Source organism: Tubulanus polymorphus, chromosome 12 (assembly GCF_964204645.1).
Source record: "Tubulanus polymorphus chromosome 12, tnTubPoly1.2, whole genome shotgun sequence".
In the NCBI taxonomy this organism is placed as follows: domain Eukaryota; kingdom Metazoa; phylum Nemertea; class Palaeonemertea; order Tubulaniformes; family Tubulanidae; genus Tubulanus; species Tubulanus polymorphus.
In genome coordinates, this window is record NC_134036.1 from 955,649 (window position 1) to 983,442 (window position 27,794).

Here is a 27,794-nt window from a genome sequence, read left to right on the forward strand (position 1 = left end):
TGACCTGAATCCTTTCACTTCGACGCCGATTTCGCCGACTATAAACGCTAACAACTCCCGCTATCACTCGCAATTCCTAGATTCAGTTCTCGAGAAGCGTTCGGAATAGTTATTCCCGTGTAATAACGCTGCAATTCGACAGAATTTCACGCTAAACGTGGTAAATTTCGCCGATTTCAGTGGCAGCACTGTAGTGTTTAGTCATTAAATCGTAGTTCATGGCTTAGCCGCAGTGGATGTAGTGGCAGCACCTGACGGGTTGATTTGCTTCACTAGCGGGTGGACGGCTCCGATCCATTGCTGGCGCTCCGATTCATCAATCTATACTACAACACAAAATATAGTATTTATATAATGTAAAGTCGACAAGGCGAATTTCTAACTAATTTCATTAATCAAGAGGGTAATAAAATTGAATTGAGGTATTTAAGTAACTGTTAGATCGGGCGCTAAACAGTTTGCCCATTTTGAATTGTTACATCGTCCGTATAACAATCTTGTCCAATCAATTCAATTACAACTTAACAATTTAATCATTTTTCATGGTATATAGAAAGAAATATGGCAATGCACCAGACAAACATTTATCGAAAATTTAAAGTCCAGAACCCCGAATATGAAATGGTATGAAGAATGTAAAATAACTAAGTCAAATAATTACCTCAGACGCGTAACACTTTTGCTTTGCTACGGAATCATTACACCCGACGCGAAACAGTTTTGTCTTATTGTTTACGATGACAACCGTTGATTTTTGACAGTTGCTGAAGTAAATCCACTCAAGTTTCAGGTCTTGCATCGATTCGGGAGATACCGATTCGGATTTCCAGTGATCGCTGACGAATTGTCGCCATTCTTAAGGTTTTACAGCGATTTGTAATCAGATTATTTCCTGGATTAACGTTTTTAGGCATCAAAAAAGGTGTTTGTTTACAGCTTCCAACCACAGCTGATATATGTGTTAAATCCAGTAGTGTCTATATAGTATACACAAAATATATGTATACTGTGGGTTGTAACTGACAACTCTTGTCTTGATCCTATTATATCCATTATTGCAATGCCTCTGCAAATCACCTTTCATAAGGCGAGCCTAATCTAAATGATTAACTTCAAAACAAGGAAATACAGTAAATCTTGGGTCTAGTAATTTCTTGATAGAGTATTACATACAAATGACATACACTTACCAACATGGATATCTCTTCAATTCACATACTTGGCCAAAATCAGGAGATGTGACTCTGACAATGTTCGGTCTATGTCTGTGTATAGTCAGATATCAGATAAATCCAGATATCAGAATTTAATCCAATATTCACAGCGTCAGCGACCGATAAACCGTAACGTAAATCTACCAACCGTATAATCCTATATTTGATCAGTTCAGATAAAGATAAAACCTCGAGAACTCAAGAAATTTGGTTCATTGCATAAATTGCGCAAAACATTAACTTTAAACACTGGATATAACTCATGATCGTTTGTTTTTTTGTTGGCATTTTGTAGCAACAACTCTGATACGAGCCACTATCGCCTTCTTACTTCAACTAAGGCCTTCCTTTCACATGGATCTCTTAAACGCTGTTTTTTATTCCATCAAGGGTTGTTGACATCTTGATGATAATCTCCTCTCTTCTTATCTAAGATCTCAAAGGGTGTAATAACCCTTAAAGAGGCATGTCAAAATCAGTTCCACAGTTTCGAGTTCAGATTTGAACCAAGGTTTGAATTCAAATCTAGTTAATTAACTCCTTAAAATTACATATATAACTCCCAACTGTGGAACCGGGTTCTTTTAGAACCAGGTCGTGAGATTCTTCTAAGTTTGATGATGTTTTTCTGTTGCAGATGCCGATCACTAAAGTTCCGATCGTTCATAAATTCGGGATCATTTCTCACTCGCAACGACTCGAGCTGCAAGAGCGTCTTTTAAAACAATCGTATCTTCAGTCGTTGCAAGAAGATCAACGTTTCAAACAATACAAGTACGTTCCACAGATTTCCGTATTCATTTTGACTTGAGCGTTTTATTTGTTTTGTTTGGATTTTGATGATTTTGGTTTCTAGAATTTATTTGTGTAAAAAGTATTTTTGAAGTATTGGAGAAAATGTTAGAGATAATTAATTTCCCTAAATAACATTACTGTCACCATCGGTGCCAATAAAGTATTTTCTTTTTAAATATTTCATACAATTTATTTGTGTAAAAAGTATTTTCGAAGTATTGGAGAAAATGTTGTATTTAATTTAATAATTAAATTCTCTAAATAATCCTGTCCCCATAAAGTGTTTTTTTAAAGATATTTCATTATTCGATGGTTTTAGAATTTATTTGTGTAAAAAGTATTTTTGAAGTATTGGAGAAAATGTTAGAGATAAATTCATTTCCCTAAATAACATTACTGTCACCATCGGCCCCATAGTGTGCTTGTGTAAAATGTATTTTCGAAGTATTGGAGAAAATGTTGTATTCAATTCAACAATTAATTTCTTTAAATAACATTACTTTCACCTGGTAGCAAAACTGGTATCTTTGTTGTCCATAAAATTGATCTTTTAGATATTTTATTATTCATTTGTTTTTCAGAAATCCTTTAGAAGTAACCGATGAATTCATCAATCAGTTTAATGCAGCTCGTCACCTCGACGACAAGGAGAGGCTGGAAGATCAAGCGTACAGGATGCTCGAGAGAATCAAAGTACGAAATCGATATCGAAATACCGTATATCAAAAATCTGAGATAGAAATGGAAATGAATTCTAAAAACTGTTTTCTGTTGTTTCCAGCGTCGGTCTGGTTTGAGAGGCGGGGGTCAAGGTTCTCACGTCGATCTACCACTGGCCTGGACTGAACTATCGCAACTAGCCCAGTGCAAGGGAAAAATACAAGAAGGTAAGTTTTCATCCAGTTGACAAAAGCGCTCGATTTGGATCCGATCGACTCAAATATAACTATTTAACTTGAAGACAACTGTTTGACTCAGAAATTTTAAGAAATATTTTTCAAGTGCAGTATATGAATCATGTACAGTCCAGTTCAATCCTTTAAGATCTGACTTGAGCCTCATCTACAGTAGCACAGATATTTGATAAGAGTAGATTCTTCTCTAAACTCAAATTATCACCAAACCGTTCATAGTTTCTATTTTCTCCCTGATTATGGATATTATCTGTTGTTGTAGATTGTTTAGACGTGATGGTATCGTCGTTAGACCAGTCCCCGCTATCCGAGACGCAAGTTCCCGCTCTATTCTACCTCGGTGAAATGTGTCTGTACTGGTTGCGTACGGATATCGTCAGTCAACCGTATCTTCGAACCGGAGAAATCAAATTATTAAAGGTTCAGAAAATACTGTAGTTGATTTTCAGTTACGCGACAACTTTTATCAAACTTCACTGACTTACACTTGAGTGCACAAATTGGGACTCAAAATGAGAGATGGCTTCAGTATTCTGACGACTTATCCAAATGACGTCTTACATTTATTGAATTGAATTGGAAATACACAAGTTTGACTGAAACTGGATAGTGATTTATTGATTGAGTTAATGTTGTTTTTTTTTTCAGATGGGTCAGTTAGTATTCACGCGATTGTTTTATCACCACATGGCCGGAGAACTCAGCGATAAACAACAATACAAAAGACGTTTATTCACCTATCTCGATGGTAAGTGTATAAAAAAATATAAAATAAATATAGTAACGATGAACTTTCAATTGTCATTATGTCAACTATCCACTGGTTACTATGACCAACTTTTCAGCAACTGCTGCAGCCCCTGTTGTGTAAAGCCCAGGGCCCGGTTCCACAGTCATGAGTTAAGATTTGACTCTTGAGTTAAAACATTGAAAATAAACTAATTTTGACTCTGAGTTAAATCTAACTCGAAACTGTGCAACTGGATCCAGATGTGTCTTAGGTCAAACCTGAGGTCAAATGTAACCAATGTGTCCTCGGCGTTAGATTGTCAACTGTCCCCGAGTCGATCAATAAAAGAATTTTTTGTTTATTCAAACGACAGGGTTTGAAGATTGTCAGGAAGCGTACAATCCGTATCCGAACGCATTGTTGTCGATTCGTTACATAAACGAAGTTGGTAAAATCGTCATCGCCGACGCTATGGTTACGAAACCGTCGCCGCCAACAAATACCGAGGAGATCGCCGCGACGACGACCACCGAACAATCGGAAACGAGTACGAAAGTCTCGCAGCACGAGTCCGACGTAAGTTAAGTTCATCACTGACTAATTGATATTCAAAAGTGCTGGGGATAATTTGAAAATTTTTCAAAGTTTCCACCCAGGCTTTAGCGCAGTGTATCATTAGTTACTAATACATATATTTCATTATGGTTGACATGCCCTGCCATCTTTCAATGGAGATCAGAACTAATTACTAACTTCCATACACTATGATGCGATGTACTAGCACCATCTCCAATCTATACACGGCACTGCGGTGTAGACACACTGAAAGGGTTAAACCCCGGGTCGAAGTATCTCAAAATTCGAAATATTCTTTTTTACAAATTTTGTTTTCTTTATTTCGTAGATTTTTCGCGAAGTCGCTACGAACGTCGATAAACTATCGACGATTGTCTCCGGGACGACGCGCGTAACGTCCAGTAATACGGGCATTTCTCGTAAAACGGGCGCGTCGGGCGCGTTGAGTAGCAGCGTGCACGACCTCAGTCCGACTCTGTGGCATTCTCTAGACGTGTGGAGGTGCGTGGCGCAGTCGAGCGGAGGAATTGAGGACGCGTTGAGCGGACTGTCTCGCTGCGGAGCAGGCCTCGTCAACGAGAGTTGGTAAGAAATGACCTAAGATTCTAAGCTCCTCCGCGACAGGTGGCCGAACTAATCTCATTGCACCAAATAAAACAGGGTGGCGCCACTAACCTGGAAATCAGGGAAATGTCGGAGAATTTTCTTTTCTTTAAAAAAGTCGGGGAATATTCTGGGAATTTTGTAAAAAAGCTAAAAGTCAGGCAAATTTGTTGAGATTGCTAGATCTCGCGTTTTATCAACCAGTCCCAGTTCCACAGTTGTGACCGCGACTGATTGACCAATTTCAAACCGGGTTTCCATAGCGATATTAATTATTTCAGGGTCGACGGAATGTGCGCGTTAGGAATCCTTGCAGAGGCCGCGAAATTAAACACGAACGCGATGCGAGGATTACAGAACCTCGCGCGAGGTTTCATCAGCCGTAAAACAACTCGTCACCACGACGAACCAACCGGCAATCAGACGACACCGCGTCTAAACACAGAATCATCCGGTAATTTATTCCACACTTTTAAATTCCACTCTTCCACGGACAACACATTCCACGCTTGTTGCCGATACGGATAATCTCGATTTCGAATTTTAAATTTTCTAGAAATGGAATCGGGAACGACGGAGATTCTCGATACGATTCCCGATTCAACGAATCAAACATTAAGCGATATCTACGAACGAACCGAAGTCGACAGCAGCGACATATCTAACCGTCGCCGTGACGACACGGACACATCGTCTAGTCGTCGTGGCGATGAATCAGACGCGATCGACGCCCAGTTAGAATCGGTTAGTCAATCGAAGATAGATGGCGCCGGTATCGCGGGGCGGACCGGAGCGCAGTCTCGGTGCAGCATCAGCGGAACCACCAAGAATCACCCGGTAATTTTTCTTCAAAAAAATTTATGGCAAAAATGACTAGCCACGATTAGTCATTCCCCTATATTTGTAAGGAAGATGACTAACGCATGCTAGTCAGTATCGCTTCGAAATTTAATTTACATTTTTTCATCATATTTCAGAAAGTTGAAGTAGCGGGTTTACACGGTTGGCACTGGGAGGTCGCAATAACGTATGCCGACCTCCTCACCGACATCGTATTACACGGAGCTACCGCTAATATACAAAAGAGGGCGCTAGTCGGCACGAACGTCGAATACAACAATGTAGAGAAACGGTCGTCGCACGCGATTCCGATGAAAAGCGCCGGATTGTTGGATCTCGTTTATTTCATCTCGGAAAATGAAACGAAGGATTGGGGTAGGTTTAGGAAGAGGGAGAGGGAGGGAGAGAATGGGAGATGCAGAGGGAGAGAGGCAGATAGGAGAAAGGGAGAGGGAGAGAAAGGGAGAGAGGAGAGAAAGGCAGAGGCAGAGAGAGGGAGAGGGAGGGGGAGGGAGAATGTGGAATGCATGAAGTGATGAATATATATTTTCAGGACCGAACGATTGGAGTTGGAAGGTGAGATACACGGCTATTCAAGGTCTAGTGAAGATCTGTCGATGTTTAACCGGTGATAAATCACGCGAAGGAATTCACACGGTAGCCTGGAACACCGTGCTGCGAGCGCACGTCACCGAGAAAGACTCACGCGTGCTCGAGGGGTTGAAGGTTGGACAGGTGAGTTCACGTATCCTCGAGTGGTTGAAGGTTGCTTAAGTGAGAGATCAAATATAGATTTTAACAGATTGACAAATTGACTCCGTTGCTCCCTAAATTTGGGTAAAATGCTGAGTAAAAGTTGATTCTTTTCTTTTCGAAGGTCGATGCAAACATCGAGAAGCTAATCAACGAACACCTGACAGTGGCGCCATCTTCGATAAGCGTTAAAATCGCTACTCGACTGTCGCAGTCGTATCTACCGCCGCTGCCTCCGATTATTAAAACTCCGACTCCGCGGTCCGATAAGAAATCGACTCCCCCGCGTCGCCCGGAGCAGCAGACCGCGTCGCGATCGCCGCGGAAACAACAACAATCGACGTCGCGACGACCACAACAACAACAGCAACGAACGACGTTGAAAGACGAATTGAAATTAGCGACGGGCGACGAATCGGAGAAAATACCGGATTATAACACGAGAATGAGCTTTGATTTGAGACGGATCGTTGAGGATCAGGTGAGTGGAACAGGGTGTGGATAGAGTGGAACAGGGTGTGGATAGAGTGGAACAGGGTGTGGATAGAGTGGAACAGGGAGTGGACAGAGTGGAAGGAAGGGGTTGAACATTGGAAATCATTTTCTTTAGTCAGAAAAACCTTTTAAAACTCTCTAAGAAGGACCATTTTCGACGATTTTGTTACATTCTGTTTTCAGTGGAGAAAAGAACTTCAAATCGATCTCGAACGCGATGAGAAACTTCAGCAGACGGAACTCGCTGACGAGCAGACGCAACACGAACGCGACAGACGACAAACTCAACTCAACAAACAACACAAATTACAACGAGGATTAAAAACCTCTGAATAGAAGCGCTGTAAACATATCGTCGCAGATCTTGTTCCGTACTTGCCGAGAATGGTTTTAAGCCGGCAACAAAACCGGCGGTTTGTTTTTCAAGTTCGAATTTTCCGTCCAACGCTTTGAGAATTTTGTTCATCGTAAATAAAAATATTATTCGATTGAATTTCATCAACATTTTTCGCGCAGCAACCAAAAAGTTTTCGACGACATTAGAAATTCTAGCGAAACTTTCACACACAAAACGATTACAATTCATTCATTTTTTATATTTAACCATTTTACAATCATATTCGGTTAAGAACTAATTATCATTATCATTATTAATTATAATAATATATCTTCGCTAATTGATTAATTACAATTTATTACACGACTTAAAATGGTTTCATTAGTTGTCTCTATCTCGGTTTATAGAGCTCTGTCTTGGTGAGTAATGTGACCTAGTCCCGCGATGAGAAGTAGAAATAGAAGTATATATATCACAAAGGACTAAACCTGATATCTCTTGATTGTAGTTTCAAATTAAAAATGAAAACAATTTGAATAAAAAAAATTAAATAAATCCAATCGCTTCAGTTAAAACAAACTACCGTAAGAGATTATTCTGATTTTGTGAGTATTTACATATTTTTTTAGGAACTGTGACCCCTAATTATTTGTAACTGGCTCGTACACAAACTCGTGTGTAAACTATAACGGAGATTTCAACCCAAGCAACAAACAAGTTTTCGTCAGAATTTCGTTAAACTCAATGTTATCTACCATAATTCTATGTGTATCATGTTGTCTGTATCATACACGGGTCTCTGACGCGTCACAGACACATTTCATACTCTTAACAACGTACCCAAACTCCTTGAAAATGAGTTTTTGAATAAAGAAAAAAAATTCAGAAAATTATTCGAATATAACAGCTCCAAATTTTACTTCTCATCGTGGGACCTTTAGACTATACAAACATTTACAGATCAAAAGCAAATAACTAAACTATGGGATCATTCATTTATTAAGTACGCATGAAGTTTGAATTTTTCACCCCCCCCTCGCCCTCTGAACGCAAAATCGGCCATTTTTTCATATACATTAAGCATTACAGTACGCAATTGCACTGACCCCTCCCCCCTCCCCTAATGTGTACGTAATAAATGAATGAAACATCATAAACTCTGATCCCTTTTCTTTAAGCCAGACTTAAATTGGTTTTTTGTTTTTTAAATACGTGTTTTCTTAAGACAAATTCTAAAATGCTAGAACTCTGCTTCGACATCATCATCATCATAATATTATAATTATAATTATGATGAATGATCATACGATAGTAATATTGCATGGTCCCAATTTATTTTAGGCGTACGTTTTAGAAAATGAATGTTGAATTTACACGGTTACAATGGTGAAAATGAGCATTTTCGCATAAAACTCTTTCATCGCAAACTAATTAATACCCTTAACCCTTTCAGTGCGTCTACACCGCAGTGCGGTGTATAAATCGGTGATGGATTTTGCTAGTACACCGCGCTGCGGTGTCTTAACTTAATTAGTAATTATCTCTCTTGAAAGATGACAGCATCTGTCAAACATAGTAAATTATTAGTAAAGAATGATACACCGCGCTGCGGTGTAGACACATTATAGCGCTATTCCCGTTATTCAACACACTAGGGTGGAATTTTCCCAAATTTTCACATTTTCTCCAGCACTATAGGGTATTAATTAGTCCGCACGGAAAGGGTTAAAGCGCTGGAGATAGTTTGAAAATTTTCAAAGATTCCACCCCAGTGAGTTGTATAACAGACACACCGCTATTGTGTCTCCACTGCAGTGCCGTGTATCATTGTCAGTTACTAATCTTTCAATATGTTCGACAAGTGCAGCCATCTTCCAATAGAGATAAAAACTAATTATCGATAACATCGATGCGGTGTACTAGCGAAGTAAATCATCGATTTAAACGCCGCACTGCGGTGTAAACGCACTGAAAGGATTTAAAAAAATCAACTCTGTTTTAATATTTCACGAATGAAAACAAAACTGTCCTTTACAACCAGACGACATTTTGTGACCGTTTTAAAAAAGCGATTCGCGTAAAAAATATTTCATCACGAGCGATGAAAAATCTTCTCTACAACCCTTCGGGTTCGGCGTGACGTGTCACAACATTGAAATACGTTACGATGATTTTTCTCCAAAAAAAGTGCGCGCGAGGATTTCATATAGAAAATATTGAGGAGACTGTATCTCAATTTTCCAGATTTATAAAAATACATTCATTGAGTTTTGATTCACAAGTTTGATCGTGAACGTGTGTGTGACAGGGAGGAGAGAGAGTCGGGAGGGTTCCGTTCTTTAAGTACATTAACATATAGCAACTTGAGGGAGTAATAGGAATCAGTTCCTCAGTTACTTTACCCATATTGCCTCCATCACAAGTGAATGTGATTGAGGGGAGAGAGGAGAGAGGGGTTTGTTTAAGTACATCTATACCGGTATATAGCAATTAGAGGGAAAAGTTAAAGTAACAATAATTTCCTCAAGAGACATTGCCTTCATCCCTTCACTCATGCAAAATCCCAACTACTCATAAACACACTGCCCGCATCCTCCCCTCCCCATCCTGCCCCCCCCCCTTATTGTGAGTTCATACACAAAGTGATTCATTTACGGATTTATAAAATTCATATCATACATATTCTTAATATACATTATAATCATATCACTTTGTGCAGATATAAAAACATGTATAAGCTGTACACACGTACCAGACATACAGACATACACCCACGTACGAATATAGCACAGACTTTATACTCGAGTGGCGTTTCACTCTATAACCCCCGCCCCTCTACCCGTTCGGTCATGGAAGAAAAATTAGAGAAACTATTAAAACTTTATAAACACCTAATCTATTCGACGCAACGTCATTTTGCGATGACAAAAATTTCGGCGAGAAAATCTTCGAAAAGTTGCTGAAGTCGCAAAATAAAAATAAAGATCTAGAGGGCAATTTTTACAGTCACGACTTTCTCGAGATTGGGGTCAAATTTCTAGGATCGATTAATATTTCCTTTTTTCGGTGAGAAATGGGATGAGCCCTTAGGGCAGCACGGGCGGCCTCTCGTGGCGACAGGGTGAATACGATTACCCTAGGGAGCCGAGGTGCCCCCTGATGAGGGTTTTAGGTACCATTGTTCAGACGTATCATAATCTCAAATGAATCGCTTTTAATTCGGTGTGAAGAGTTTCAAAATGCGGCCGTTCGTTCGGTTCCATGTCCCAGCACTGTCTCATCAGTTTAAACACGTCTGGGGGTGTCCCAGATGGAGCATCCATTCTATAACCTGGAATATATATATATATTAACATTACAACTACTGCTGCTACTGCTGCTGCTGCTGCTGCTGCTGCTGCTGCTGCTGCTGCTGCTGCTGCTGCTGCTGCTGGTGCTGGCCATTAACAGCTAATCATAATTTTTACTGAATCGTTGAAGTCATCGAGAATGAGAAGGTTGTCATAAGTAACTAATCATAATTTTACTGAATCGTTGAAGTCATCGAGAATGAGAAGGTCCTCATTAGTAACTAATCATAATTTTACTGAATCGTTGAAGTCATCGAGAATGAGAAGGTCCTCATTAGTAACTAATCATAATTTTACTGAATAGTTGAAGTCATCGAGAATGAGAAGGTCCTCATTTGTAACTAATCATAATTTTACTGAATAGTTGAAGTCATCGAGAATGCGAAGGTCCTCATTTGTAACTAATCATAATTTTACTGAATAGTTTAAGTTATCGAGAATGAGAAGGTAGACATCAGTAACTATTCATAATTTTACTGAATCGTTGAAGTCATCAAGAATGAGAAGGTTGTCAATAATAACTAATCATAATTTTACTGAATTGTTGAAGTTGACACTGAGAATGAGAAGGTCGCTATTAATAAGTTAAGTTTAAAACGTACCTCTACGAACTTCAGTTTTAGCTTTATGATTATTCATTCCCGGATACGGAGTTGAACCCTGTGAGAACACTTCCCACATCAATATTCCAAAACTCCACACGTCACATTTAGATGTGTATTTACCTGTAAATAATAGATATATCAAAATGAGTAGAGTTTTTTCAACATAGGAGAGAGGAAGGAGAGAGGAGAGACAGAGAGGAGAGAGGGAGAGACAGAGAGAAAGAGAGGAGAGAGAAAGAGGGAGGGAAGCAGATACTGGAAGGAGAGAGTAAGGGAGAGGAGAGGAGGGAGAGAGAAGAGACAGGGAGAGAGGAGAGGAGAGAGAGGAGAAACAAGAGAGAAGAGAGAAAGAGGGAGAGAGAGAGAAACAGATCCTAGTGGGAGACATTAAGGGAAAGGAGAGGAAGAGAGGAATGAGAAAGAGAGGGAAAGAAAGAGGAGGGACAGAGAGTAGAGAGGATAGGAGTGAGGAGAAAAAGAGAGAGAGGGGAACAGAGACAAGAGATGGACAGTAAGGGAGAGAAAGAAGATAGAAAGAGGAGTGAGGAGAAAGACTAACCGTATTCTAACGCCTCTGGAGCCGTCCATTTAATCGGTATTTGTTTCATCCCCTCGGTTGCGATGTAAATCTCTTCTTCTCGAGACATTCCGAAATCAGCGATTTTCACGACGTTATCGCGACCTACGAGACAATTCCTCGCCGCTAAATCTCTGAAACATCAATCAGAAAATATCGATATTCGCGTCGATATCTCGAGTCGAAATCTCAAGAGTTTTACTACTTACCGATGAATACAGTTTCGACTTTCTAAATATTCCATTCCGGCTGCGGCGTTCGTGCAAATAAACACGAGTTTCTTCGGTGTTTGAGAGCGTCCTTTCGTTTTGAGAAAATTCAACAACGAACCTCCTGAAATGAAACACGAAACGCATGAAACGCACGAAACGTATCAACGTCAACGCTGCAGTTATGAGGTCCCTACATATCAGTCATTCTGAGTTTTAAACTAGAAAATTTTCAAATTTCAAGGAAGCGTCTGCATCAGTTTCATATCCCTATTACTGACTCCTCCTAAATTGGTACTGTTTATCTTGGTAAGGTAGTAACTTCGAAAGCAAATTTTAATCCTTTAGACTTGGTTTCTAATTCAGTAAACGCCTTATTGCGAAAAAAAAATCCTGGTGCCAACTGCATCGATTTAGGCGCAGTCCACTGTACAACTACAAACTAGACAGCAATTTCTAATTGCCTATTTCTCGAAATCGAAGGATTTTATAGAAGTTTTGAGCATCGCGTTCAAATCAAACGAATTTCAAGCGCATTTAAAATCATTCGTATGTTTCGAAGATGTTTTGAGACCCCGAGCGAACCGCGTCCAGACCCGACTCTCACCTGGCACGTATTCCATTACGATCATGACCGGTTGTTTTTGCGCGGCGATACCGATGAATTTTACGATGTTCGCGTGGTCGTATTGCTGTAGGATTTTACCTTCTTGTAGGAATTTTTTTCGTACCTCTTCGTCCAACATTTCGCGACACGTTTTCACCGCGACTTCGGTGCCTTTATACACGCCTTTGTAGACCTCACCGAAATTACCCTACAGTACAGCAGCAGCGGCGGCGGCGCGGTGGAGCGACGGGAGAGAAAACATGATAATTTATTTATTTTGATCAACCTCGATTACTTATGAGGCAACCAATCGTAAATTTCGGAAAATAACTGACATATATTTGAATTTGAAATCACTGCGGACAAGATTTGAAAAACTTACTTCGTCAACCAATCAAAAATTACGAATAATAACTGATAGATTTTTGCATTCAAAATTGATTCTTTTCAAAGAGACAATATTTGTTTAATTATTTGAGAACGCATTGATGCACTTTTGAAAAGTGAAAAAAAAAACTAAAAATCAACCCCCCTAATTATGGACTAAACCCAGAAGAATTCAAGGAAGATTTTTATTGAAAAATCTTTTTTTAGAATTTTGATGAATTTCGAGTCATGCGAGAGAAATTTTGAATTTTTGAACGATTCACTGGTTGTAACTTACGTTTCCGATTTTGCTGTCCAGCGTGATGTCATCGTTTTTAAGCTGCCACTCCGACCGTAGTATCGGTATTTTCAGTATCGCTTGCGACCGGTTTGTCACCGGCGCTCCCGATTGTAACTGATGAGCGATCAACAATTGAATCGTTGGATACGAATCACCTTCAAATCTCCATTCACCCTAACAACGAAATCAATTCAATCCACAATATATTCATAGCAGTAAAATATACGAAAATACTTTGTTGCGCAATCAGAGAGTCTGTTAATAAATAGACGCAGCCATCTTTTCATAGAAATGTCTTAAATCTCTTAATCTCCTTTAATCATTCCATGATGTCATTGGGGGATTTAAAATGGCAAAGATTTATCAAGGCAAGCATCTTTTCTAGAAACGGCCATCTCATGAAATCTATGATGACATAGGGGGGATAAATAGAGGTGGCCATCTTTTCATGAAAGTATCTTCAATTTCTTTTAATCGATTTGATGATGTCATAGGGTGATCTATGAAGACAGCTATCTAGGCTAGGAGGGAAATCAATCGATTTGATGATGTCATAGGGTGATCTATGAAGACAGCTATCTAGGCTAGGAGGGAAATCAATCAAATTGATGATGTCATAGGAGGATTTATTAAAGCAAGCATCGTTTCTTAACAAGCTGATGATGTCATAGGGTGAATGATCTAATCACTAATCTCTTACCTCTTTACCCTGGATGATGAAATGTTTATGTCCGTTCCACATGACCGATAGAACTAGTTGAGGTTCGCCTGTTTTACGGTTTTTACTCTCGCGAACGAGAAAATCGCCGTCGTTGATGAGTAATCGTTGTACCTCCTCGCGAGGTAGAACGCCGTGATACCACTCCTCGTCGGCCATATCCTTCGTAGACGAGCCAGATACCTGTAGAACGACATACAGGCATACACGCTGAGATAGATCATTATTTAGAGGGGGGAGAGAGGAAAGGGGAGAGAGGAGAGGGGAGAGAGGAAAGGGGAGAGAGGAGAGAGAGGGATAGGGGAGAGAGGAAAGGGGAGAGAGGAGAGGGGAGAGAAGAGAGGGGGAGAGAAGAGAGGGGAGAGGAGAGGGGGAGAGATAGGGAGGGAGAGAGGAAAGGGGAGAGGAGAGGGGGGAAGATATAGGGAGAGAGGAAAGGGGAGAAGGGAGAGAGGAGGGGAGAGAGGTAATGAGGGGAGAGAAGAGGACAAGATAGAGAAAGGAGAGAAAACAGGAGGTAAGAGAAAAGAAAGGAGGAAAAGACGGTTTAAAATTCTAAAATTCAAATCATCACTTACGGCACATTCACCGGTTGATATTCTTGTCGTATCCGTGGCGGTTGCTACGGCAGGATCATTAGATGATTCACCGTTAGCATACGAGAACGATTCACGTTTCTGATTCTCGACCTCCTCTCTCGTCGGCAGCGACGGCCGAGCCGTAGACGGAGTCTTACGGAAAAAATCGCGAATCTTCGTTGTCGTACGTTTACGCACGGTACCGCCACCAGGTGTCGCCGGCGTGTTCGGAGCGCTGTTGCTAGGCGACGACGTCGAATTGTGTTTTTTATCATTCGGCTAAAATGAGCATAAAGAAAACAGATTTAAATACGGCGCGTTAAACACCGGTTTAAGATAAGCGTTCGGGTTAAAGCTACAAACCGGCGAGTCCGTCTGGCTGTCCGCGTCTCCGGCGCCACCCGCGTTCGACGACTGGTCGTCGAGTTCAAGGCCGCGTGGAAGGCATTCTTCGTTCGAGTTTAAGAACAGTTTGTCGAGAATATCGAAATACGATTGATCTTTTTCGAGATTCTTATTCAATTCGACGATATCTCGACGCAGCGTGAGAGCAGTTCGCTGCTTCTGTAACCATCTATAAATACAACAACTATACCGGTCACAATGACGTCATAGGGGGAATGGACGAGAGAGCCATTGTTTACTGGGGGAAGTGTTTATACCACCACATCAATACAATGATGTCATAGGGGGATTTATGGAGTAAGAGGCATCTTTATCGAAATATTGTGATATGATGTCATGAGGGGATTAATGGAAGCGGTCATCTATTTGATGATGATGATGATGATGTCATAGGGGGAATAGAAGGCTTACTCGATCTGTTGAGTATCGTCTAACTCTGCCGGCAGTTTCGCCAGTTCGTCTTCTTTCGTGTTCAATTCTTGTTGTTTGGTTTCGATGCGTTGTTTACAAGAACCGACTCTTTCTTCAAACATTGTTCGACTAAAAATAACAAAAAAACACCGGAGATACTAGAAAATATCCGCAGTCGAACTCTGGGGCTGCAGCTGCTGAAAACATGGTTCAAGTTCACTCATTGATAGTAGACAAAGTGACAGTTAAAAGTTCATTGTTACAATGGTATTTATCCACCGGTTACCTTCAACCAACTTCAAAAGCAACTGCAGCTTCTGAACTGTGGAACTGGGTCCACAACTGAGGAACTGAGTTCAGAACTGTGGAAATAAATCCAGAACTGTGGAACTGAGTTCAGCTCTGTGGAAATGATTCCAGAACTGTGGACCTGATTCCAGAACTGTGGAACTGAGTCCAGAACTGTGGAACTGATTTCAGAACTATGGAACTTGATTTGATGGTTTTCTCAGATCTGAGAAACTTACGAATGGTTTAAGTTTTCAGCCGTTAAATCATTGAGTTCTATTTGATTGATTTGTAGTCGTCCGTCGTAGTCTGTTAATAAACCTTCGTCGAACGTGACATCTTCATTTTCAAACGGTTCCGACCTGAAATACATCAGTTCAACAAGTTTAACCAGTAATTATAATTTTACTGAAGTTATTGAGAATGAGAAGGTCGTCTTTTGTAACTAATCATAATTTTACTGAATAGTTGAAGTTATCGAGAATAAGGTAGCCATTGTTGATGAGAGAAGAGAGGGGAGGGTTTAACCAATAATCATAATTTTACTGAATCATTGAAGTTATTAAGAATGAGAAGGTCGTCATTAATCATTAATCATAATTTTACTGAATCGTTTAAGTTATTGAGAGTAAGGAAGCCATTGATGACTTATAATCATAATTTTACTGAATAGTTGAAGTTATCGAGAATAAGGTAGCCATTGTTGATGAGAGAAGAGAGGGGAGGGTTTAACCAATAATCATAATTTTACTGAATCATTGAAGTTATTAAGAATGAGAAGGTCGTCATTAATCATTAATCATAATTTTACTGAATCGTTGAAGTCATTGAGAATAAGGTAGCCATCGATAACGAATAATCATAATTTTACTGAATCACGAGAATTCGTCTCGGAGTTAAAACTTACGAATGATCTTCTAGGAACGTATTGTACTCTTGTCCCGGCGATAACGCTTGTAGTTGAGCTTCAAGATCGACGCGAGTTTGTAACAATTCCTCGTTACGTAAATCTGTCTGTTTCGTGTATTCTAACAGGATATTTTTACTGAAAAATAGGATGAAGAAATTAATAATTTTTCATCGGATCACGTTTTGATAAAGAGACGCGCCATCAATATAGCTTTGTCAAGATTCCCTGCTTGGTCCAGTTCCACAGTTGTGAGTTTGAGGTAACTCTGAGTTAGGCTCAGTTCATTTTCAATGAGTTGAGTCAAATTTAACTCCTAACTGTGGAACTGGGTCGTGAGTTTTCCAGGTTTTTTTTGTAAAATTTGTTAAATCCTCAGTTTTTCTCTGATTTTCTTCTAGATTTTTCCGATTCCCCAGGTTTTCCAGTACAGTGGCGCCACCCTGTACTCAAACAGGTCTATCAGGTAGGATTTCGGCTCGAAAAATTTAGAATCAAATCAGAACAGAACAGATTGACGTTTACCTTTGTTTGACTAGTGTTTCGGAGACCTCTTGTTGATAATCGAGAAATCCCGGTAAGATCGTCGTACGCAGACCGTCTTGATGCGTTTGAAATTCCAACAACGACAATACGTAATCGTTGTGAACTTTGTGCAGACGCATCGTGCCCTTCAGATAACGAGCTTTCGTCTCTTCGCATTTCGAACTGGTTTTACCTGTGGAGTAAAACGATTAGTTCGAACTACAGGAAAAAACGACTTATTACTACTAAAACAAACCTGGTTATGAAAGAGTTTTAACCCTTTCAGAACTGGATCAAGTTTCGTATGGAAAAACTTAACTCAAATTTTTGTTGTAACTGCTATTTTGGTTACTGAATGTTTTCAAGGAGGACAACAATTCAAAGTTTACTGATTTAAGCTTTAACTTTCTCATGAAACCGAACACCGACGAGTAAATACTAATAACATCAATACACCGCGATGCGATGTACTAGTAAATTCCATCACAGATTTATACACGGCACTGCGGTGTAGACGCACTGAAAGGGTTTTAAAGCAATTATCATGAAAACATGAAGGAAATATTGAAAAAAAAAAAACTATTGAAAAATAGTTAATTTGACTTGAGACCTGATCAGAAACCATGTGTAATAATTAATTACTGTGTAAAAATCTTGAATTTCATATGAAACTGATTTAAAATGAGAAATATTTGCGCGTATTTTTTTTTCCGTTACCTTTTTGAAGTTGTTCGACATATTTTTCTTTATCCGATTTCGTTCGTTCCATCACTTTACGATATTCAGTGTGGTTTTTATTCACCGTTTCCCGTAACTACAAACAACAGAGAGGACAGTTAACTACAAACAAGTATTTTCAACTTAGAAGTAGTTTCTAAGGAATCGACGAGTCCCGGGGACCCCGCCTACGCGAGCTATTGACGTACCTTCGCGTACTCGAAGTCGATCACTTGTCGTTCGCGCTCGTAGTAAATTTTCGCCGCTTTTTTCTCGGCGATCAACGAAACAAGTTTCTTCATCGTCGAGTTATTCAACTTCTCCGCCTGACTCTTTATCACCTTGGCAACCGATTCGGTTTCTTTGATTATCGAATTCCAAGCCTGACACAGCGAAAAAAAAAAATGGAAATTAATAAAATGTCAATTCGATTTGAGAAATTTTATTTTATCATTATTACTATTATCATTATTATCATTATTATAATTATTATTCCAATTATACCTGAAATACGGGTGTGTCGAATTCGGAGTTCTCCAGTTTGTGCGCGCAGTGGCACACGTTCTGTAAAGCGTGCCCGTAATCCTGGTCGCTACGGATACGCAGCTGCACACATCGACGGATATTCTCGAGCAGACGGATTTCGGCGTCCTGGATCCGCACGAGAGCATCGTGGGACTCGGTTCCCTGTAACGCGGCGCCAAACCCCATCCTCCTACAGAATATGATAAAGAATATGTTTGAAATCTAAGATTGCTCAGAATTCGGTTTTTGGTGCAAGGAAAAAATGTTAGATTTTAGAAATTTCTAGAATATTTTTTTCAGAGGGTTTTTTTTTGGTTTATGAATTATGAAATCAACGAGGGAGCAAAATAAAAAGTTTGCTTCCTCTTCCTATGCTACATAACGCTTCAAACTGCATACATGTCAGAAGTTTGAAAACCAGGAACATTTTACTTTTACTTAACAAAGCAACTAAAAATTTAGTCATATCCTCCAAAAAAGTTTCTGAGATAGTTTTATACCTGACTGAAAGAAGCTTGATTTTCAAGTTTTTGGATTAAACTTTTTTGCAGAAGATTTCCTCGAAATAATAACAACCAAGTTCTTATAATTGACGAAAACTAGATTTCCTGGTTGTATCTGCATGAATTACCGGCCTTCACAAACAAACAGTCTTCAATCGAACGTGTATTTATAAATCGCGTTGTGTGCGAAAAAGCAGTTTTCAGTAGAACACACAATTCCGAATCGACCCAAAAACAAGCAATACGAATTATTCTCATTCATTTCATTGCGTTTAATTTTTCAATTCATTTTCGCGCTCGGTTTAGACCCCCTCATAAGAAAAAAAATGAGGAAGTTCTCTAGCCTATATATCCGTACATAAGCCTATATACAGTGTTGTCATATTCAGATAGATAATTTAGAAAATTCAGAACTTGGATTTGAAGTCAATTTGACGGTTGGTTTAGTTACGATACTTCAAGGTTAGAGGAGTTTGACAGTTATAGGCTAAGAGAGGAGGTTAGGGGTGTATTTCAGATTTCAGACTATACCACTGGAGGCTCTGCATCAGTCAGCTCTCAGTTCAGGGCTGAGGGTAGGGAGGGAGAGAAAGAGGGTTTGGGATGTATTTCAGGTTTTTGAGCCATACCGCTGGAGGCTCTGCGTCAGTCAGAACTCAGCTCTCATCTCTGTGTTTAACATACATCAGGAAGTTGTGTAAATAATAGCTGTAATAATTAGGGATTATTATCAAAATATAAATATTAGCACTAACTATAAACACATAGACAGAGCACTGTGGGGTTGGGGATAAAAACAACATGGGGGGGGGGAGAGGGAGAGATATACGTAATACGTTTATATTTACAACTAAAACTAATAATATCCCTCATACAGGTCGATATCCATATAGAAAATACAAGAAGAAATATCCCCAAATATTTCACACAAACTCTTACTCAGTATTTGACCCCCCAACTCGAAGAAGAGTATCACAAGGAATCATAGCAAGTAGTCAACTCCTACACACAAATAACGATTAAAAACTCTGTCGATTATGACATCGAGATGGATGTATTATAACTGTGTAACTACTAGATGATGTATGTATCGAAATAATTGGCGCTTTTAACCTAATTTCACTGTTAACCGTTAGCTGTATAGCAGTCAGTACTCTGTACAGATCTGTGTAAATCGGAAATGATATATAATTAGTGCACAGAACTCTATCCTTGTTCCTCGCTATTTGATGTGTACCCAGTACACGCGTCTGTTAAAACCGAAAGTTAACAAACTCAACGTCAAAATCAGAATGAAATGACTCATTTTCATCTCTCAAATTTTAAGAGGTTTTTTGCTCTACCAACATTTTCTAATCATTTCGAATTCTTGGCTTCCGCGCAATTTGAATTATTTCTATGCTATTTGTGTCACAGGGTTTCTGTGCTCGAAACTTTTCGCGATAAAAAATCTACGGATTTTAAAAAAAACAAAAATTACAGTCTTCAAACCATTAGGCAGCAAATGTGGTAAAAACAAGTTACCATAAACAACGAATACAATTGACAACTTTACCTATAACTACAATATCAACCAACCTACCGACCCAACCCACCAAACATCCTAATTGCTACCAGAACAATAATGTGTAGGTATGTTATTTCACCGCAAAAAATGTTGTGGAAAAATTACCTGTTTGAATTAATTTTCTAAATCAAAATAAATCGTGTGCCATATTGTATAGGCTTAACTCACAGGGACCTGACAAAAAAAAATTTTGACCCCAGTATCCTAGGTACTAGGTTTTTTTATAGTACCTAGGATACTGGGGTCAAATTTTTTTTTGTCAGGTCCCTGGGTCCCTGTGGCTTACCCATCCCAATAGCCCTTACTCCTCATAAAAAGCCTTATACCACATACCCTACTGTAATTCAACCTGGTACGCCCACCAATTCTCACTTCATGATAATGTGATATGGACTCTCTCAGTCAGGAGGAGAGGCGAGAAATATGACACTGACATGACAGGGAGGTAAGCCAGAGAAAGCTGGCAGATAGGGAGGAGAGGGTGTTGGGGAGTGAGGCACTCCACATAGAAAGATGGACGGGAAGGAGACAGGGAGAAGAGGTAGGCAGGGAGGAGCTAAACAGGTGTCAGAAATTTGACAGTTTGTTTTTAAATGAGAGAGAGGAGGAACTCCAAGAAGGAAGGCCGAAAATGCGGCCGTCTAAACCTCGAAAATAGAACTGTCAGTCGAAATTCCGCCACCAAAAAACAAATTAACTGATAAACCAGGTACTCACGGATTAACGGATTATCCTAAACTGTATCCAACATCACCGGCCACTGTTTTAATCCGCTTTATATCTGATAATCCCACTGAAATTATTCTAGAGAAAAACAGCCCATGCGTAATACGTCATCGAATCGTGTTTACCCGGGTGTCGCGCGACTCGCAATCCGTGGCGTCTCAACCGAACATGCGTATATCAGACATCGGACGAAAGACGCGCGACTTGAGTTTTAAGATTTACAACCTAAGACAGAAGACAAGCTACACTAGCGCCATCACTCAAATCAAACCCAAATCAAGCGGATTTATTGATACAAACTTCAAATTAAGCGATTTATTGATATTTCTTACGGGAATAAATACCTCGGCCGTAAACAACTTCGTTTTATTGTATCCTCTTGTACTGAAAAAACCCGATCAGTTTTTGTCAACAAAAATCGAGTTATTTTAACGCGAGAAGAATCTACCCAACCCGAGCCCGAGCCGAAAACGGCAATCAGGTTAGTCTGACCGAAATTTTCTTTAAATCACGAGACCAGGAAATATAAAAAGAATTTTTTGTAATAATTTCCATTTTTTTATTTAAGCTAATATTTTTATCCTATCTCTGTGTCTATAGAGAGAAAGATGACGTCTGTAAGCAGCAGCAGCAGCAGCAGCAGCAGCAGCAGCAGCAGCAGCGTGACGACAACTGATGCTGATCCACTCGTCCTCACTGAGGATCAGTTGAATTCAATGTTCTCTGATCGTTATAGCGAAAGTGATGTAGAATTCATGGCAACTGTCAATCAACCGTTACCACACCCACCTTGCGTTCACGACTGGTACGTGAAACCGAAGCGTGTTTGGGACTGGACTAGGTTTGTAGTGTTACCCGCATTTGCTCTCCATAAAACAACATCCGTGATTTCAACATATATCGGCCTTTTTCTTGTAGAGGGGGTAGAGGTCGGGGGGGTCAAGGACATCGCGGAGGCGGTCGGGACTACCGAGACCGCAGCTACGACCGAGATCGATCTCATCATCGCCGTGACGACGATCGACGCGATGGTCGCTACGGAAATGATCGTAGAGACGATAGAGGGTACGGCCCACAGAGAGGACATAGCAGTCGGCCTCATTATCCGGGTAAACAGAATTGATGGATTTAAAAACAGACTTTTTTAACTGCATTTAAAAAACTGTAATTGGTAAAATAAAGGGTTAATCGTTTTCTAACTGATAGTTATCAATGAATGAGGTTCTCTAAATCACTGCTATGGAATTCATGGATCTTTCAATCACTACTGAGGAATTCATGAGGATCTCTCAATCACAATTGAGGAATTCATGAGGGTCTCTCAATCACTATTGAGGAATTCACAAGGGAAAAAGCATTTTCTTGTATGAAACTATCAGAATTATGATTTTTTCGAACTTTACCTATTTATATTTACAACATTTACATCCGCGATAAAAATATATATCTATATATTACATTTGTAATTATTATCTATAAAATACACAAGGATGAATTAACTATTTACAAATTAGATGTTTTAGATTCACAGCGTAAATCAGTAAAACTCAAGAACATCATGAGTTGAAAATTAAGAGTTTCAACGTTCGACTTTCGATGAATAGAAAATTTGAGTAATAAAATATAAATAAAATGCTTCGTTACGATAAAATACTGGAATCTGCCACTGAGTTAGTGGCATGCATGGAGGATATATGACTCACGTGGAGGATATATGACTCACGTGGAGGATATGACTCACATGGAGGATATATTACTCACATGATGATATATGACTCACATGGAGGATATATGACTTACATGGAGGATATATGACTCACATGGAGGATATATGACTCACATGGAGGATATATGACTCACATGGAGGATATAATGACTCACATGAAGGATATAATGACTCACATGAAGGATATGACTCACATGGAGGATACTATTTGCACAGATACTATCACCGCTTATTAACGACATTCTACTGCTGATTGCAACAATAAACTATCGTTCTGACAATTACTCTCATCTCCGTGGTAACCGTTGATAACGTCGGTATCGTCGAATCCTCCGTCGACGTCTAATTCTTCATCGTCGTCGGTCATCGAATTCAAACTCATTCTCTCGCCGCTAGGGGGCGTCAGCGGACTCAACGAACTGCTATCGATGTTGTTGTTGTTGTTGTTGCTCGGCGGACTCTGAGCGTTGCTAGGCGGACTCGCGTTGTTAGCGGCCGCATTGTTGCGTCGTTGATGCCAGCGACGGTGAATTTCTAACGGGCCGCGGTTCGTGAATATTTTCCCGCAATCCTCGCACGGGTATTCGTCGCCATAGCGATGAGCCGAACGGACGTGACGCGTTAACAGATACTGGCTGTGGAACTTCTCGTCGCAATGTTCGCACTGGTGCGACATCGAGCGATGGGTCGCGATGTGTTCGTTTAACGCCCGTAGTTCCGTGAAACGCTCCTCGCACAGCCCGCACTGCGCGCCCATACTCGGGTTGTAGTTATCGACGTGCGCCTGTAGGTGGCGCTCGAGCGTCGCGACCGCTTTGAATCCCTGCAGACAGAAGTTGCACGTCGTGCCGCGATTCACCTCGTGGATTCTCATGTGACGATGTAGATTCCCGCTCTGAGCGAATCGAGCCTGACAGATGTTACAAGCATACGGTCGTTCACCTGCAAATAAATATCAATCAGAATTAGAAATTCCTAGCGGTTCGATTTCATGATAATGTTAAACAGGGTGGCGCCATTTTTATTTGACTAGCTTTTTTCCAGACTATTCTCTGACACGCGCGCTGTTTTCCATGACCGCTAAGAATTTGACCAATAAACATAAACAAATGTGTAAGACATACACGTAAACTGTTCGCAAATTTCCCTGACTTGAAGCTTTTTTGTGTTTTCAAAATTCCCCGACTATCCCCGATTTTATTAAGAAATGAATATTCCCTGATTTAAACCTCAGTCAAATGTGTGATACAGATGGAAACAGTTAAATTTTACTTGTGATTTAGCAATCTAAACGAATGTCCCTGACTTTAAGCCTTTTTTTCTTAACAAAATACCGCGACTATTTCCGGATTTTTAAAGAAACAAGTTCCCTGACAATTCCCCAATCTAAACGAATGACCCTGACTTTACGCCGCAACTATTCCCTGATTATAGAAAATAAAGTACTGTCACTATTCCCTGATTTCCCCATGAACCCCTGCGTACATACCTGTATGAGTGCGTATATGATGAACCCTTGATTTATGATGAGCGAACGACATGTCACAATACGGACATTTATACGGTTTCTCGCCGGTGTGGGTCCGCGTGTGATGACGCAACGTCGTACGCTGTACGAACGTCTTCGGACAATACGCGCACTGAAATAGTTCCGACGACGACGATGACGCTGATCGCGGCGTATGAATACGCTCGTGTTGTTTACGCGCGGCCGACTTCGCGAACACCAGGTGGCAGAACGAACATTTATAATTACGTTCGTTTAGATGCTGTTGCATGTGCGCGTTGTAAACGTCGGCGCTCTCTAACGTTACTCCGCAAAACGAACAGGTCGTCTCGCCGGTAAACTGCGGTAACCGTCGCGCCGCCGCCGCTGAATCCTCCTCGTTCGACGTCGCCCCCTGGTGGTGATCGCCGGATGAATTCGAACTCGACGATAAACTCGGTCGATTCACGGAATCGCCGACGGAATTCTTCGATTCGGGAGACGAATGAATCGAATCCGACGAATCGCTGAACGGTTTCTGCTTCGCGTCCATATCTAGTTTCATCGCCGCTTTATAGGTGGCGTTATCGTTGATTTCGATTTTAACTTTCGCGTCGTGCGAATCGACTGGACTGATCTCCATTTTCTTATCGCTCAAATCGAGAATCTCGCCGCCGCTAGATGGCGCCGCCGCTACGTCATCGGGATGTTTACGTTTAGCCTCGGTACGCGGCGACGAGTGACCGTTAGGAAGCATCAACGCCGGGTTCATCGTCGGCGTCGCGTGTTTCGTCGTCATGGCGTCGATGAGCGGAGACGGCGAGATAATCGGCGTCGAAGCCATCGGGAATTTGGCGTTCGGTATCGGAGAGAGCGGCGGGAACTGAGCGCCGCTCGTCCCGCTGAACATGTGAGACATGAATCCGTTCGACATCGCAGCCGGTGGCGCCCCCTGCTGTTCTCTCTGCGAGTCGTAGTGTTTTTTCTGATGTAGTTTCACGTGGGCGTCGAAACGTTTTTGACCTTTGATGATTTTCGAGCAGTACATACACGGGTACGTCGTCTTCTTGCCGTTTTTCGTCGCCTTGGTTTCGGTCGGCGCGTTCGCGTTCATCGCCAGCATTGGGTAACCCGCCGTGCTGCCACCTGTCTGCGGGAAACCGAACTGCTGCGGCCACATGCCGTTAAACGGATTCTGCTGCATCATCATCTGCATTTGTAACATCCACATTTGTTGCGCGGCGAACATCTGTTGTTGATTCATCACCGCGGGCGACGGCAACAATGGATTCTGTTGTTGTTGTTGTTGGAGATGAGCGAGTAACGGGTTCATAGCTGCTGCAGCGGCGAGCATCATCGGATTCTGAAGCATCATCCCGGCGTTCTGCATCAAATTCATATTCATCATCATCGTCGAATCTTCCGCCTGTTTGAAACCCGGGACTCTGGAGTCATCTGCAGCGCCGCCGCCACCGACCGGAGTCATCGGAGTCGATTCCGTTTTCGGTAAAACTCGCGTGAACGCGGATGTCGGCATGACGACGGACGGTTGATTGTTGGACGACGTCGTTTGCTCGTTATCGAGTTTCGACGGCTCTGTTCTGATTGGTTGAGCTGTGGTGGGCTCGGTCTCTGATTGTGGTATTCTGTCAATCATCGTGCGCAACATCGACATCGGATCAGCTGAAAATACACGAGTAAAATTAAACACATTGAATTAATTCATTCATTAAAAACGTAATAAACATGAAATATAGAATATCAATTCTAACATGGGGTTTTTTTTATATCCTAAAGGAAACATTTCACGCTCAATTCAACCTCAAGATTGTTTTCATCAATGGTAATAATGGGGACAATAATATATTTGAAATGTTGAATAAACTGGGATTTTATATTTTTTCTAAAACACGGACTCTGAGTGCTTTAAATCCCTAAAAAATTGACGTCAGACGAAATTAAAAAGACCTCAGGTAGATGTAAGTAGAGTCTGTCATTGATTCTAAAATCTGGGGGTCTATGATTGAAGATGCTAGAGGACCCTTCTCCCAGTGGGGGTATCTGGGAGGGGGAGGGGGAGTGAGGACCCTGCTCCCAGTGGGGGGAGGGGGGTATCTTACCATTGTTTGTATTCTGTTCATACTGATACGGTTTTATAGCTTGTATTTTCTCCGCTTTCGGACGAATAACGTTTAGCCCACCAGGGGGCGCCGCTGTAGTCGGATAATGGTGAATCGTGTCACAACCTGAAAAATAGAAAAAAAAATTAAAAATCTGAAGATCATGAAATCAAAACTCGGAGCTTCCTGAAATACATCTTTAAAATCAACTCACCATTTTTCTGATCGGGATAATTCGGCCATTGTTGCAACGGATAGTTCGCGTTGTTTCCACGGTGATGAACCGTCGATCGTTTATCGTTGTCATTAGTTACGTCTTCGTCGATGCACAGATTTCCTTCGTCGTCGCTCGAGTCATTGTTGTGGTCGTCATGGCGATCGTCGTCGAATTTCGCCGGTCGGACGATTCTTACCGGAGGTGACGATTTCCGTCGCTGCAACAGATAAAAATATCGAATGAAAAAAAACGATTTTGGGCGAGTGTAAATTTCGGGAATATTTTCTAAGATTCCCCCCCAAAATGCTTTAGATTGGTTTTCTTACCTTTGCTTGTGGTTGAGGAGGATAAGGACAAGATATGATTGGTCCGTCTGTGCTATCGATCGTGACGCCACCTTGTGACTCCATCTGGAATTAAATATATCATAAATATAGATTATTGATTTAAACTAAATATCCATAGAATTTCGGAGATATTTATTCGTTAGGATACATGATTTTCAAAAATATGATAACGATTTACGAAAGCTCGATTAATTAAAAGTAGCCTAAAGGCATCCATTAATTCGACCTTATTAAATCAGCAAATTTCTATACACATTTTCAAGTACGGAAATCAAATAAACAATTTTGAACGAAGGTTAAACAAATAATGTTTGTTTCAGATCAAATTTAAGGATTTATGGCAATTTTGAATTAAAGAAGCTACAAAATATATTTCATTAGCAAAAGCGTCGTAAGCGAAATTTGAAATATAGAAAAAATTCTACTTACATTTGAAATGAATAGTTAAATACTAAAATCCTTTTTACATTAAATGATTCCCTGAGTCGAATTCACAGTATTCCGATGGTTGTCCAGAAGTTTAAAGTCTTTATAGATCCGTTGTTGATGTTATCTTGTTGATATCTGGAGAGTTAACTGAAGTCTAACCCGGGACGGTGGTCAGTTTTATAACCGAGCGTTCCGTCTATTGTTTGATGCTGCCAAAATTCAAATCGCCTCTAACCCGGTGAGTACTTCTGTAATCAAACAGTTAGTTTGTCCCCTTACCCCTAATCCACCCGCACACTACTCACCTGAGACCTGACATCACTAAAC

General features: G+C 40.6%; 4 protein-coding genes across 5 annotated transcripts; 2 read left to right on the forward strand and 2 right to left on the reverse strand.

Annotated features, from left to right (window-relative positions):
- Positions 1-722: 722 nt before the first annotated feature.
- On the forward strand, positions 723-7,360 carry LOC141914015 (transmembrane protein 232-like). The gene is made up of 14 exons (XM_074805261.1): positions 723-861; positions 1,852-1,988; positions 2,591-2,702; positions 2,791-2,896; positions 3,186-3,343; positions 3,572-3,671; positions 4,027-4,229; positions 4,558-4,814; positions 5,114-5,286; positions 5,389-5,669; positions 5,810-6,047; positions 6,226-6,407; positions 6,550-6,906; positions 7,104-7,360. The coding sequence occupies exons 2-14, from the start codon at positions 1,852-1,854 to the stop codon at positions 7,254-7,256; spliced, it is 2,457 nt and encodes an 818-aa protein (XP_074661362.1). The 5' UTR covers positions 723-861; the 3' UTR covers positions 7,257-7,360.
- A 169-nt stretch (positions 7,361-7,529) lies between these two features.
- LOC141913945 (tyrosine-protein kinase Fer-like) lies at positions 7,530-21,263 on the reverse strand. The gene is made up of 17 exons (XM_074805171.1): positions 21,134-21,263; positions 18,326-18,536; positions 18,031-18,204; positions 17,822-17,918; positions 17,105-17,297; positions 16,580-16,717; positions 15,912-16,034; positions 15,385-15,513; positions 14,932-15,142; positions 14,569-14,847; positions 13,973-14,173; positions 13,270-13,446; positions 12,606-12,813; positions 11,999-12,122; positions 11,772-11,923; positions 11,210-11,332; positions 7,530-10,588 (listed from the first exon to the last, which is right to left on the reverse strand). The coding sequence occupies exons 2-17, from the start codon at positions 18,530-18,532 to the stop codon at positions 10,449-10,451; spliced, it is 2,676 nt and encodes an 891-aa protein (XP_074661272.1). The 5' UTR covers positions 18,533-18,536; positions 21,134-21,263; the 3' UTR covers positions 7,530-10,448.
- Positions 21,264-21,510: 247 nt separating this feature from the next.
- Positions 21,511-22,355, forward strand: LOC141914112 (uncharacterized). 2 transcript variants are annotated; one of them, XM_074805387.1, is made up of 3 exons: positions 21,511-21,623; positions 21,711-21,983; positions 22,061-22,355. In XM_074805387.1, exons 2-3 carry the CDS (start codon positions 21,751-21,753, stop codon positions 22,263-22,265), a joined length of 438 nt encoding a protein of 145 aa, XP_074661488.1. In that variant the 5' UTR covers positions 21,511-21,623; positions 21,711-21,750; the 3' UTR covers positions 22,266-22,355. The 2 variants fall into 2 exon arrangements, with proteins under 2 accessions (XP_074661488.1, XP_074661486.1); XM_074805385.1 differs by having other exon boundaries at positions 21,516-21,623; positions 21,743-21,983.
- Positions 22,356-23,084: 729 nt separating this feature from the next.
- Positions 23,085-27,101, reverse strand: LOC141914162 (uncharacterized). Its single transcript, XM_074805429.1, has 5 exons — positions 27,018-27,101; positions 26,689-26,908; positions 26,475-26,600; positions 24,358-26,037; positions 23,085-23,810 (listed from the first exon to the last, which is right to left on the reverse strand). Exons 1-5 carry the CDS (start codon positions 27,099-27,101, stop codon positions 23,101-23,103), a joined length of 2,820 nt encoding a protein of 939 aa, XP_074661530.1. The 3' UTR covers positions 23,085-23,100.
- Between the last annotated feature and the right edge of the window lie 693 nt (positions 27,102-27,794).

Bases quoted from the DNA above. Each gene is read 5' to 3' on its own strand.
- LOC141914015 (XM_074805261.1), top strand. From the start codon at position 1,852: ATGCCGATCACTAAAGTTCCGATCGTTCATAAATTCGGGATCATTTCT. The intron at 2,703-2,790 runs GTACGAAATCGA...TGTTGTTTCCAG, and splicing joins GGATGCTCGAGAGAATCAAA to CGTCGGTCTGGTTTGAGAGG. The intron at 4,230-4,557 runs GTAAGTTAAGTT...TTTATTTCGTAG, and splicing joins TCTCGCAGCACGAGTCCGAC to ATTTTTCGCGAAGTCGCTAC.
- LOC141913945 (XM_074805171.1), bottom strand. From the start codon at position 18,532: ATGGGGTTTGGCGCCGCGTTACAGGGAACCGAGTCCCACGATGCTCTC. The intron at 17,298-17,821 runs GTAACGGAAAAA...TTTACTCCACAG, and splicing joins TGTCGAACAACTTCAAAAAG to GTAAAACCAGTTCGAAATGC. The intron at 16,718-17,104 runs GTAAACGTCAAT...CCTATTTTTCAG, and splicing joins GAAACACTAGTCAAACAAAG to TAAAAATATCCTGTTAGAAT.
- LOC141914112 (XM_074805387.1), top strand. From the start codon at position 21,751: ATGACGTCTGTAAGCAGCAGCAGCAGCAGCAGCAGCAGCAGCAGCAGC. The intron at 21,984-22,060 runs GTTTGTAGTGTT...TTTTTCTTGTAG, and splicing joins CGTGTTTGGGACTGGACTAG to AGGGGGTAGAGGTCGGGGGG.
- LOC141914162 (XM_074805429.1), bottom strand. From the start codon at position 27,101: ATGGAGTCACAAGGTGGCGTCACGATCGATAGCACAGACGGACCAATC. The intron at 26,909-27,017 runs GTAAGAAAACCA...TATCTGTTGCAG, and splicing joins CTCCTCAACCACAAGCAAAG to CGACGGAAATCGTCACCTCC. The intron at 26,038-26,474 runs GTAAGATACCCC...GTGTATTTTCAG, and splicing joins TGAACAGAATACAAACAATG to CTGATCCGATGTCGATGTTG.